At 43.8% G+C, this 13,764-nt stretch overlaps 1 protein-coding gene across 2 annotated transcripts in view; it reads right to left on the reverse strand.

Moving 5' to 3' along the window:
- Positions 1-230: 230 nt before the first annotated feature.
- LOC115159667 (collagen alpha-1(I) chain) overlaps positions 231-13,764 on the reverse strand; it is a 144,110-nt gene continuing 130,576 nt past the window's right edge. For both annotated transcript variants that reach the window (XM_029709609.1, XM_029709611.1), the window contains exons 51-68: positions 13,665-13,718; positions 13,404-13,457; positions 13,091-13,144; positions 12,875-12,928; positions 12,542-12,595; positions 12,375-12,428; positions 12,098-12,151; positions 11,952-12,005; positions 11,614-11,667; positions 11,359-11,412; positions 10,192-10,209; positions 9,853-9,906; positions 9,513-9,575; positions 9,194-9,359; positions 3,674-3,783; positions 3,209-3,289; positions 2,780-2,962; positions 231-2,520 (exon numbers count right to left, since the gene is read on the reverse strand). In XM_029709609.1, coding sequence (XP_029565469.1) covers positions 2,368-2,520; positions 2,780-2,962; positions 3,209-3,289; positions 3,674-3,783; positions 9,194-9,359; positions 9,513-9,575; positions 9,853-9,906; positions 10,192-10,209; positions 11,359-11,412; positions 11,614-11,667; positions 11,952-12,005; positions 12,098-12,151; positions 12,375-12,428; positions 12,542-12,595; positions 12,875-12,928; positions 13,091-13,144; positions 13,404-13,457; positions 13,665-13,718 — 1,368 coding nt within the window. In that variant the 3' untranslated portion in view covers positions 231-2,367. The remainder of the gene's footprint in view (positions 2,521-2,779; positions 2,963-3,208; positions 3,290-3,673; positions 3,784-9,193; positions 9,360-9,512; positions 9,576-9,852; positions 9,907-10,191; positions 10,210-11,358; positions 11,413-11,613; positions 11,668-11,951; positions 12,006-12,097; positions 12,152-12,374; positions 12,429-12,541; positions 12,596-12,874; positions 12,929-13,090; positions 13,145-13,403; positions 13,458-13,664; positions 13,719-13,764) is intronic.

Below are 13,764 nucleotides of genomic sequence, written 5' to 3' on the forward strand. Positions count from 1 at the left end.
TAACATAACGTACTGTCTATGCCCATACTTTCTGAGATGGTACAAAGTACAAACTAGTATTGGAAATCCCAGACCTAGAGCAACTGAAACATTGTTTACATTGTGGGAGGCAACCGGTCTACCTATGGAGATTAAGCATCATTAACCTTTTTACATCAAGAAACCGTTTCTTTTAAATAAACCCATGGTCTTTTGGGCTATAGCTGATACAATATGAAAGTACAGAATACTGTTATGTGATTTTTTTTTATTTAGCTAATGCATTTCTTTGAATGAGATGCTGAATTATACACAGGTATAAACATGTCCTGACAATAATAACAGAATATAAAATGATGAGAATTTGTACAAAACAAGAATTAAAAAAGCACCAATGATCAGTCTCAGCCAGCTAAGGCAATCATGTTGAATGTTGATGTTAGGCTACTAATTGCATGTGTTTAGGATTTTTTTTAAATAGGATAAATGAATAACACATTGACTTTCTAAAAAACCCTGAACATTGTTCCTGAGAAAGCAAATCAAATGTTATTTGTCACATGCACCGAATACACCTACCTATCCCTCCTACCTATCAGTGATCTAAGTGTGTTCGGTGACAACAGAATAAGCCTTCTACTACAAAGGACACTGTGTCTACCCTTTTACCAAACATTTATATCAGCAATGCTTGGAAAGTTCTTTCTGGAGTTTGTAATGGGAGGTGGCTACTGATTGCGGGTTGAGTACTTATAAGACTTAACATAATACATATTCCTTTATGCAAGCTACTGCATGCTAAGACTGAACGCTCCCTGAGACCTTCCTGAATTCCCTGTTCGTTGGTTGGCCGTTACTCATAGAGACAGACCACTACAGTACTGAATTGTTCTGTGACTGAAAAAAATTAAATGCACTGCTCTCAATGGCCCATATTCACAGTCTCAGAGTAGGAGGGCTTATCTAGGATCAGGTCCCCAAATCCATATAATTATGATCTAAAAGGCAAAACTGATCCTTGATCAGCACTCCTACTCTGAAATGTTTTGTGAACACAGGCCAATGAAACCACCTCTTGAGCAATCCTAGCTTTGCTGAGCAGCTACAGTGAATGCTGCTTTTCTTTGAGCCTCAGCACTTAATTTATTGAACAAAGAGAGGACTCGGACAGCGATTGCTCAGTGCTAAAGCAGGAGAGCCAGCAGCCCAACATAATGCCCCTTTATTAGAACTCCTGAAACAGATTTAAAACACATCAAATTAGTTATGTTTTTAATAATACACATCAGTGTCTGTGTTGAATATCAAGACTGTACCTGAGACTGTACCATAAGAATGAGCTGAAACAAGCACTGACAGTATGCGGTACATCATTTTTTACAAATAAGAAATAGGCCAGTAGCAGAAGAAATGTCAAGCATGAATGAAATAAGGTTTCTTGCCCCAATCACTGCCAAAAGGGAGGGAACAGGTTAATTACAAGAGATCAGGGTTTTAGAACCTATTGGTTATTATCTCATCTAAAGAAACAAGATCAGTAACTCAACAGCAAGTTTTTTGGCCCCCTCAAGTACAAGCAGTGGTTTCTCAGTGAGCACCTTTTGAAAGGTCAGTGATGACCCATAAGACAACATTAGTCGTGTCCAAATGGAACACATTGTTGACAGCTTGAATCCACTGCATCAGATAAAAAACAGACCATTCTGGCCTTGGACTGTTCATACAGATGTAGGATCTAATTTGAGCCAGTTTGCTAGAGCAGGAAAATAATCTTGCATCAACGGGAACAGGATTGTAATTAGTGGACATTTTTTCTAGGGGTTGATACATTGTTTTTGTCATGGCAAATAAAGTTTGACATTTTCAAATGGAAATTACAAACTTTATAAGCCTTTTTTAACATTGAATACACTACAAGTTTGCATGTCCTGCTGTGCAGGAAAATTATCAGCAACAAAAGAGTGATCAAATATCTGTATACAAAATAAGTTGCTTGCTATAATGGAAGGCTTTACAGCGTCATAAACTGCTGTTCTAAAATGTTTTTGAAAAAGATTCTAAATAACCATTACATATAGAAATCAAAACAACATTATATAAATTATTCATTACACAACAAATGTCTCTGTAAACAAAAATACAATTGTCCGAAAGAATTTGAGCCTGTGGAAGTTGATGCCCTCTCAAAGAGTAATTTATGTGGAGCCAGTCGACAAGAGAATTGATCGATGTTCTCCAAAGAGGAGTGATGCCCTCACAAAATGGTGGAGCGATTCCCTTTGTCCTCTTGTTCTCTAGTTGTATTGGGGTCCTGAACACAGGCTCTTATCCTGGCTCTGTGAGTCCAAGCAAGTGGAAAAGGAGCATAAGGGCCCCCTCTCTCCCTCTCTAGCTGAAACAGATGGGCCCGATGGTGAAGCCAAATTCATGTGTGACGTTTCCACCCCCGAAGACAGCCACATCTCTCACAGGAAGCAGGTTGAGGTCCTCAAACTCAAACACAGACTCCCGCGGCTCCAGAGAATCCACCTCTTCTCCAGGCTGCCCCAGCATAAACACAGAAACACAGTGAATCAGAAATAGTTGAATCAGTAACACATTTGAATCAGTAACACAGTTGAATCAGTAACACAGTTGAATCAGTAACACAGTTGGCCTGGGATAAGCATCAGCAATCCAGCAAACAGATGTCTTTCATGCTTGATATGCAGATATTGTATCTCTTTGATGATACAGTTACTTTTAACAATGGGTGAAATATTTAAATAAATGTTTGTCTATTGCATCAAAATCAATGTACCATGCAGTCTTTAAGTGCTCCCAAGAAACTCTGCCTCCTTGTGTCTGCCAGGAACTTGACCTCTCTGTCTGTGTGGCCCAGCCTGTGTCCCGGGTGGCATGAGTAGATGATCCTTTGCACGGCTTTCCAACTCTGCAACCTCAGGAAACGCATCTGAACCACATTTGCCCCTGGGTAATAGAACTGCCAGTGGCCAGGGGAGACCGAGGGGTTGTTTGTGAACAATTATGCTTTATACCTCTGCTATGACAGTCTGAGAGACACAGCCAATTGATGCATTTTTTATTGAATTGAAGTAACAATGAATTGGGATGTTCAGAGAATATTTGACAGAGGAGAGAGAGCATGACAGGCTGAGGAAGAGGGTGCATCAAAGAGGAGAATGAGAGAGTGATAGAGAATGATATCATGAAAGAGAAAACAGTAAACCTGGAATCCTTGTTCCTGCTTGCTGAGCCATTGGAACGAGCTGTTTGTCTCTGAATCCTTTAGCCAGGCCTTCATGGTCATCTACAGGTATAAACAATTATGATTATGTATGAGTATGGGTATTAAGTATGAATATGATTGTGGACATTAGGTTTCATTTGTCAGACACACAATGCTTGATGTCTTGAATTCTAAAAACTTGACACTGATATCTGGAGGCAAATCACTTAAAAATGTGTCTGTTCACAGTCCTTGCTATTAGCATTTAGCTCAAAGGCAAAAAAATCTATTGGATTCCTGTCATAAATGGATTTGTTCTCTGCTAGTCCAGACAGTATCTCATTATTCTGTAGCCACCTGCTGCATTTGGTATTGCAGGAGCATCCCCACTGAGGGATAAATAGAGAGGTGTGACGGTGAGAGGTGAGGTGTGTGGGGTAGGGTACTGATGATGTTGTTGTCTACCTGGGCGTCTCGGGGGTGAAGGCAGGTCTGTGTGGCTGTGCCAGAGAAGTTGCAGTAGACTAGGAGAGCATCGTTGGGGCTGCCCTGGTTGGGGTCAATGTAATACATCCCTGTACAGACAGACAGCAACCATAACCTCAGAGTTAGTGTACCCTCATCCTGACCTGAAACGCTAGTGTATATTCACTAGTTTACATATGAAAATGAGTGAATAGGGACACATTCTCTAGTGGGTACTTCTCTATGGACACATTCTCTAGTGGGTACTTCTCTATGGACACATTCTCTAGTGGGTACTTCTCTAGGGACACATTCTCTAGTGGGTACTTCTCTAGGGACACATTCTCTAGTGGGTACTTCTCTATGGACACATTCTCTAGGGACACATTCTCTAGTGGGTACTTCTCTAGGGACACATTCTCTAGGGACACATTCTCTAGTGGGTACTTCTCTAGGGACACATTCTCTAGGGACACATTCTCTAGCGGGTACTTCTCTAGGGACACATTCTCTAGGGACACATTCTCTAGTGGGTACTTCTCTAGGGACACATTCTCTAGGGACACATTCTCTAGCGGGTACTTCTCTAGGGACACATTCTCTAGGGACACATTCTCTAGGGACACATTCTCTAGTGGGTACTTCTCTAGGGACACATTCTCTAGGGACACATTCTCTAGGGACACATTCTCTAGTGGGTACTTCTCTAGGGACACATTCTCCAGGGACACATTCTCTAGGGACACATTCTCTAGGGACACATTCTCTAGGGACACATTCTCTAGCGGGTACTTCTCTAGGGACACATTCTCTAGGGACACAATCTCTAGGGACACAATCTCTAGGGACACAATCTCTAGCGGGTACTTCTCTAGGGATACATTCTCTAGGGACACAATCTCTAGGGACACATTCTCTAGCAGCTACTTCTCTAAGTAGACATTCTCTAGCGGGTACTTCTCTAGGGACAAATTCTCTAGGGACACATTCGCTAGCGGGTACTTCTCTAGGGACACATTCTTTAGGGACACATTCTCTAGTGATTACTTACAGGTTGAAAGGCCCAGCGGGTCTAAATCAAATCAAATTGTATTTGTCACATGCACCGAATACAACAGGTATAGATAGACCTTACCGTGAAATGCTTACTTACAAGCCCTTAACCAACAATGCAGTTTTAAGAAAATAGAGTTAAGAAAATATTTATTAAATAAACTAAATTAAAAATTAAAAAGTAACACAATAAAATAACAATAACGAGGCTATATACAGGGGGTACAGGTTAGTCAAGGTAATTTGTACATGTAAGTAGGGGTAAAGTTACCATGCATAGATAATAAACAGTGAGTAGCAGCAGTGTAAAAACAAAAGGGGGGGGTCAATGCAAATAGTCCGGGTGGCCATTTAATTAATTGTTCAGCGGTCTTATGGCTTGGGGGTAGAAGCTGTTAAGGAGCGTTTTGGACCTAGACTTGGTACTCCGGTACAGCTTGCGGTGCGGTAGCAGAGAGAACAGTCTGTGACCTGGGTGATTGGAGTCTTTGACAATTTTTTGGGCCTTTCTCTGACACCGCCTATTATATAGGTCCTGGATGGCGGGAAGCTTGGTCCCAGCAATGTACTGGGCCGTACGCACTACCCTCTGCAGCACCTTATGATCGGATGCCGAGCAGTTGCCATACCAGGTGATGCAACCTGCCAGGATGCTCTTGATGGTGCAGCTGTAGAACTTGGAGGAACTGGGGACCCATGCCAAATCTTTTCAGTCTCCTGAGGGGGAAAAGGCGTTGTAGTACCCTCTTCAAGACTGTCTTTGTGTGTTTGGACCATGATAGTTTGTTGGGGATGTGGACCAAGGAAATTGAAACTCTCGACCTGCTCCACTACAAACCCATCGATGTGAATGTGGGCATGCTCGACCTTCCTTTTCCTGTATTCCACGATCAGCTCCTTTGATTTTCTCACGTTGAAGGAGAGGTTGTTGTACTGGCACCACACTGCCAGGTCTCTGACCTCCTCCCTGTAGACTCTCTCATCGTTGTCGGTGATCAGGCCTACCACTGTTGTGTTGTCAGCAAACTTAATGATGGTGCTGGAGTCGTGCTTGGCCACGCAGTCATGGGTGAACAGGGAGTACAGGAGGGAACTAAGCACGCAAGATCCAGTTGCAGAGGGAGGTGTTTAGTCCCAGGGTCCTTAGCTTAGTGATGAGCTTTGTGGGCACTATGGTGTTGAATGAAGAGCTGTAGTCATTGAACAGCATTCTCACATACGTGTTCCTTTTGTCCAGGTGGGAAAGGGAAGTGTGGAGTGCGATTGAGATTGCGGCATCTGTGGATCTGTTGGGGCGGTATGCAATTGGAGTGGGTCTAGCATTTCCGGGATGATTGGTGTTGATGTGAGCCATGACCAGCCTTTCAAAGCACTTCATGGCTACCGAAGTGAGTGCTACGGGGCGGTAGTCATTTAGGCAGGTTAACTTCACTTTCTTGGGCACAGAGACTATGGTGGTCTGCTTGAAACATGTAGGTATTACAGACTCAGTCAGGGAGAGGTTGAAAATGTCAGTGAAGACACTTGCCAGTTGGTCTGCGCATGCTCTGAGTACACGTCCTGGTAATCCGTCTGGCCTTGCGGGCATTGTGAATGTTGACCTGTTTAAAGGTCTTGCTCACATCGGCTACGGAGAGCGTGATCACAGTCATCTGGAACAGCTGGTGCTCTCATGCATGCTTCAGTGTTGCTTGCCTCGAAGCGAGCATAAAATGAATTTAGCCCGTCTGGTAGGCTCGCATTACTGGTTAGCTCATGGCTAGGTTTCCCTTTGTAGTCCATAATAGTTTGCAAGCCCTGCCACATCCGACGAGCTTCAGAGCCAGTGTAGTATGATTCAATCTTAGTCCTGTTTGATGGTTCGTCTGAGGGTATAACGGGATTTCTTATAAGCGTCCGGATTAGTGTCGTGCTCCTTGAAAGCGGCAGCTCTAGCCTTTAGCTCGGTGCAGATGTTGCCTGTAATCCATGGCTTCTGGTTGGGATATGTACGTTTGGTCACTGAGGGGACGACGTCTTCGATGCACTTATTGATGAAGCCAGTGACTGAGGTGTTATACACCTCAATGCCATTGGATGTGGTGGTAAATAGACCGAAAACACTTGTGGTAGATAGTGTTATCTACAGCTTATCATGAAGCGAGCAATACATCAGCGAGCAATACCTCGAGACTTCCTTAATATTAGACATCGCAAACCAGCTGTTAATGACAAATAGACACACACCACCACCGGATGTAGCAGTTCTGTCCTGCCAATGCACGGAAAACCCAACCAACTGTATATTATCTGTGTTGTTGTTCAGCCACGACTCGGTGAAGCACAATATATTACAGTTTTTAATGTTCCGTTGGTAGGATAGTCTCCAACGGAGCTCATCCAGTTTATTCTCCAGTGATTGCACGTTGGCCAATAGAACGGATGGTAGAGGCAGGTTACACACTCGCTGATGAATTTTCACAAGTCACCCGGATCTGCGCCCCCTGTATCTCCGTCTTTTCTTCATGCGAATAACGAGGATTTGGGCCTGGTCTGGGAGAAACAGTTCATTCTTTGCGTTAGACTCATTAAAGAAAATATATGCTCAAAAAAATAAAGGGAACACTTAAACAACACATCCTAGATCTGAATGAAAGAAATAATCTTATTAAATACTTTTTTCTTTACATAGTTGAATGTGCTGACAACAAAATCACACAAAAATAATCAATGGAAATCCAATTTATCAACCCATGGAGGTCTGGATTTGGAGTCACACTCAAAATTAAAGTGGAAAACCACACTACAGGCTGATCCAACTTTGATGTAATGTCCTTAAAACAAGTCAAAATGAGGCTCAGTAGTGTGTGTGCATCCGCCAACTCCTGGACAGTCTGTGGTGCAACGTGGCGTTGGTGGATGGAGCCAGACATGATGTCCCAGATGGGCTCAATTTGATTCAAGTCTGGGGAACGGGCGGGCCAGTCCATAGCATCAATGCCTTCCTCTTGCAGGAACTGCTGACACACTCCAGCCACATGAGGTCTAGCATTGTCTTGCATTAGGAGGAACCCAGGGCCAACCGCACCAGCATATGGTCTCACAAGGGGTCTGAGGATCTCATCCCGGTACCTAATTTCAGTCAGGCTACCTCTGGCGAGCACATGGAGGGCTGTGCGGCCCCCCAAAGAAATGCCACCCCACACCATGACTGACCCACCGCCAAACCGGTCATGCTGGAGGATGTTGCAGGTAGCAGAACGTTCTCCATGCGTCTCCAGACTCTGTCACATCTGTCACATGCTCAGTGTGAACCTGCTTTCATCTGTGAAGAGCACAGGGCGCCAGTGGCGAATTTGCCAATCTTGGTGTTCTGTGGCAAATGCCAAACGTCCTGCACAGTGTTGGGCTGTAAGCTCAACCCCCACCTGTGGACGTCGGGCCCTCATACCACCCTCATGGAGTCTGTTTCTGACCGTTTGAGCAGACACATGCATATTTGTGGCCTGCTGGAGGTAATTTTGCAGGGCTCGGGCAGTGCTTCTCCTGCTCCTCCTTGCACAAAGGCGGAGGTAGCGGTCCTGCTGCTGGGTTGTTGCCCTCCTACGGCCTCCTCCACGTCTCCTGATGTACTGGCCTGTCTCCTGGTAGCGACTCCATGCTCTGGACACTACGCTGACAGACACAGCAAACCTTCTTTCCACAGCTCGCATTGATGTGCCATCCTGGATGAGCTGCACTACCTGAGCCACTTGTGTGGGTTGTAGACTCCGTCTCATGCTACCACTAGAGTGAAAGCACCGCCAGCATTCAAAAGTGACCAAAACATCAGCCAGGAAGCATAGGAACTGAGAAGTGGTCTGTGGTCCCCACCTGCAGAACCACTCCTTTATTGGGGGTGTCTTGCTAATTGCCTATAATTTCCACCTGTTGTCTATTCCATTTGCACAACAGCATGTGAAATTTATTGTCAATCAGTGTTGCTTCCTAAGTGGACAGTTTGATTTCACAGAAGTGTGATTGACTTGGAGTTACATTGTGTTGTTTAAGTGTTCCCTTTAATTTTTTTGAGCAGTGTATTTGTCCAGTTCAAGGTGAGTAATCGCTGTTCTGATATCCAGAAGCTGTTTTCAGTCATAAGAGATGGTAGCAGCAACATTATGTACAGAATTAGTTACAAACAATGAAAAAAAAACACACAAAATGGCACAATTGGTTAGGAGCCCGTAAAACTGCAGCCATTCCCTCCTGCGCCATTATATATATGGAGATTTAAGAGCTAAGAGATCTTTCTCTGAGAACTAACCATAACATTGTCTTTATCAACTTCACAATATGGGCTATTTGAGAACGGAGCTTCTAATTTGCATTGAAAAAGTGAGAGTCCTGAGATTAGGATGCTGTGGCCATTCTTATGTGCCTTTAAAGTAGCACAAACGGCTTTGGGTTATAGATATATAGTACAGGTATAGACAGAGGGTTTCTGACCGCTGGCGTAGTCGGGGTGGCAGAGCCACAGCTCCATGCAGGTGGTGGCAGGGTGCTCCTTGCTGCCATCAGGGGGGTCTACCAGCAGCCTCAGGTCCTGGTGCAGAGAGTCCAGCAGGGTCTGGATCAGGGAGTAGTTGGGCTTATCTGAGAGGTACTTAAGGTCCTACAATGGTGATGAGAATGATATGATCATTATGGAGTTATTCCTTCCACCAGTTAATCTAATGGCCTATTACATCTGCATCCCAAAAGTAGTGCACTAGGTAGGGAATACAATTTGGGGCACAGACCTACTTGCTGATCATAAATGACTTGCCTTGAGTTGAGTAAGGGTCATGTTTACTGAGGGACCTGGAAGTCCTGGGAGTCCAGGTGCCCCCTGAAACAAACGCAACAAAAGAGTGGGACTAGGGTTGGAAAATTCCAGTAACTTTCCCAAAATTCCCAGGTTTTCCAGATATCCTGGTTGGAATAATGCTACAATCAGGTGGTAATATGCAGGAAATCGGGGAATCTTCCAAGCAGGATTTCTGGAAAACCTGGCAATTTTGGGAAAGTAACCGGAATTTTGCAACCTTAAGTGCTGTGTAATAGATGCAATGGTATTGAGTCTCTGTGGTCAATGGACCGATGCGTATGAAATCAGTGTCACTTACCGGCAGGCCCCTTGTCCCAGGTTGCCCAGGAAATCCCTCAAAGCCTTTCAAACCCTATGGAAATACAGGCCATAGTGCGATGAGAGTGGATTTATACCATTCCATACTTGTAATGGCATATTCAAATGTAATTTGATAAGGAAATGCACACTGAAGCACTATCCTATTACTTTCCTTTGTATCTTCCAGTGTGATGAGATGATGTGGTTGTGAATGTTTGCTTTTAATCTAGACACTGTGAGACAAAGCTAACACACAACGCTACATGAGGTTTGGTTTTGAAAGAAGATAATGTGTGTATGATTTGAAAAGACGAGAAAATAAGATGTTATATCATACCTTCTCTCCAAACAAACCCTACAGATAAAGAGAGAATAAAAGGAGATGAGTTTGAATATCAGTTCTGAAGCACACTGCTCTGCACTAACAGCTGTTTCAATCTTTCAATGCTCTCTTATTCACTGCATTACGATCATATTAGCTACAGCTTCACTGCTTTTAGAGGCAAGGCAATGGCGTCTTCAATGGCCACGAGTTGAACAGAGTAATAATCTACAGCAAAACCCGGAGAGAATGGCATAATGGCAGGTGTCACATCCTGACCCTTGTAAGAGGTCATTTTCTATAGTAGAGTGGATGGGGGTGACAGGGGGTGTTTTGGGTGGTTTTCTTGTTTTCTGTTTCTATGTGAGTTTTCTAGATTTCTATTTCTATGTCGGGGTTATTGGGATGATCTCCAATTAGAGGCAGCCGGTTCTCGTTGTCTCTAATAGGAGATCATATTTATGTAGGGGGGTTTTCCTTTTGGTTTTGTGGGTTGTTAATTTTTGAGTAGTGTGTTTTCCTCTCTGCGTCACGGTTTGTTGTTTTGTTATTTCAAGTGTTTGGTGTATTGCATTTAGTTTCACGGTTAATAAAGATGTGGAACTACGAACACGCTGCGCCTTGGTCTGATCATTTGAACAGCCGTGACAGCAGGACAGTCTGGTGATAATAAGGAAATGGACTTGAGATCACAGAGTCTTGCTTAAGACAGTCTGCAATTAAAAAGGAATTCGAGACATTATCCTAATCATCATAATAACGCCTCAATGAAGCATGCATAGTTCATTGATATGCATGGTTAATAGACAGGGGGGTTGTTAAGCTACATGGCTGAAAGATGAACTTCGTGGTCTAGTGCTCGTTTGTCCTCGCAAGAACTACGATTTCCCTTTGGCTGTGCCCCAAATGGCACCCTATTCCATACTGCAGTACATAAGGAATAGAGGGCCATTTGGGCGGCAGTGAGTGTTGTGCCAGTAATCGAAATGTCACCGGTTTGAATCCCCAAGCCTACTAGGTGAAAAATCTGTTGATATGCCCTTGAGCAAGGCACTTAACCCTATTTGCTCCTGTAAGTCGCTCTGGATAAGTGTGTCTGCTAAATGACTGAAATGTAAAATGTGGGAAGATTTAAAAGGGCTTGAGAAAATATTTCTGAGATTATCCAGAAAGGGGACTTACAGGTAGTCCTGGCATCCCAGGTGTTCCTCTTGGCCCAGATGGTCCAATATTCCCCTGGTGGGAAATAATAGATAATGAAAAGTTATCAATCTTTTCAGAAAGTAAAAGGAACCAAAACTCTGATAGATCATTTTAGATTGAATGAGCCTCATCATGGCTTTTGGCAATTGTTACTAGTGGTTATGGTGTTATCATAGAGAGTTCTTGCTATAGATGTTTTGAGAGGAACAGTGTGTTCAGATAGTGTTGTTTTACCTGATCTCCCTTTGGGCCCGCCTGTCCTGGCACCCCAACAGGACCCAGACTACCCTGTAAAACATAAAGTTAGTCAGTCTGTCTGTCCTGGCACCCCAAAAGGACCCTGATTACCTTGTAAAACATACGTCTGTCACAGCCCATCTACTATTTACAGCAGAGTATTTTAGGCAATGTCATATTTCTAGATTGTTGCCAAATCTGTCAGTATGTCGTTTTTCTATGGTGTTAAAACTGACACCAGGGCTCGTTTGTAGTGTCTCAGAGTAAGAGTGCTGATCTAGAGACGTTTTATGAATGCCAGAAGATTTTCACACAGAAGTCAGAACCAGAAGTACCTTTAGGCCATCACGCCCTGGCGGACCAAGCGGCCCTGTGTTCCCCTTTTCTCCCTGTGGGGAGAGGAACACAGAGGGTGAAGTCTTCACAGTGCATTTCTCTCTAAATTCACTAGATTCAATAATTCAGCCTGATCTATTCATACCTCACTCCCTTTTTCACCCTGATCCCCCCTGTCTCCTCGCAAGCCTGGGATTCCCTGAGAGAGAAAAGACATCCATCAGTTGTGTATCAATCATCAGCAGATCCAAAGCATTATCATGTAGCAATGCAATGCTTTCAACATCCTTTTCTCGAATCAAATAATACTTCTGACAAAGGAGAAGTACGTGAGAGACTATCCTGCCTGGGATTGAATTATGAAATGGTGAAATAGATGACGACAGTCGTAATTGATGAGAGTATAAATCTGTTGGACTTACTATAGACCCCACCCATCCAGGAACACCAATCAATCCCACATTTCCCCTGTCTCCCTGTAGGAATGACAGGAAACGTTGGTGCATGCCATGAAATAGTATAGTATATAGCATGGTTAAGAGATTGTTGTGTATGTGTGTGTGACCCTTCACATCACCCAACCTCTGACCTTTGGTCCTCTCTCTCCTCGTGTGCCCCTGATTCCAGCCTTGCCTCTTTTCCCCTGTGGATGTTTACAATGTTGGTGAACGAGGCAATACACACAGGGTAAAACACACTGAAACATCTCGGTCGTGTCCTAAATGACACCCTATTCCCTTTATAGTACACTCAAAAGTAATGCACTATAAAGGGAATAGGGTGTCATGTATATATGGAACAGAGTGCCATTTGGGATGCATTCCTCATCTTTCATTCATAATATAATATTTGTTATTTTTCTAGAATACACCCCTTTTATTTACACTGTTACATTGAATAGATTGAAGGAGGGAGCTCTTACACTCCTTCCGATGTGACCTGTCTTTCCAGGTGATCCATCGCTGCCGTCATCTCCCTGTGGAGAAAACACAGCATCAACAAACAGGGGGACCTAATCTAGCCTCTCTGTATGCATGAGTGTCCCCAGAGAGGTGAGGAGAATATAGGACCTTAGACTGGGTTTCACAGCACAAAGAAGAGAAGAGAACAATAGAGAAACAGAGAATCCTGATCTCACCTTCTCTCCTTTCAGTCCCTGTTTTCCCTCAGGTCCTGGGCTTCCCCTGACACCCTGAAACATTCAACACAGTAGAATGACTTAAATAAACTTCCCAGATGTCAGAGAAAGATAATAGGGTAGAAAATATCGGTGACCTTCTGGTAGTGCTGCTAGTTTTTCAACATCACAATATGCCCATTTGACACTGCTTGAGGTCATCAATATCGGCTAAATAATAAACTTAGATTGAAACCCGTTGCTATAAGAGCATAATGAACTACTTACATAATCTGTGGCATCCCTTTGCCCACCCCTGTGTTTGTGTACTCACCAATGCCCCTAGGGGACCTTCTGGCCCCTGGGCTCCCACCTCACCCTGTGGCCCCTGTGGTGGGAGAGGAGACAACAACAAACAAGGAAGAATGAAGCAGAAGCAAAAAGTAAAATATAATATGGAGTTAATAGTAGATATGTGTATGAGGAAATATTTTGCTAGCCTAAGTGCCGGACATGTTAGACTTGATAATGAGCAATGGAGTTGGCAAGTACACAAGCAGATCTGGGACCAGGCTAAGATGTTGCTGTTCTTTACCTCCAAACCAAGAACCGCTGGGGGCCCTCTGATGCCTGGCAGACCGTCAACCCCCTAGAGAGACAATTACAAAATCAAAACATACATTGTAGACTATTTC

Source organism: Salmo trutta, chromosome 23, assembly GCF_901001165.1.
Source record: "Salmo trutta chromosome 23, fSalTru1.1, whole genome shotgun sequence".
NCBI classification, from domain to species: Eukaryota; Metazoa; Chordata; class Actinopteri; order Salmoniformes; family Salmonidae; genus Salmo; species Salmo trutta.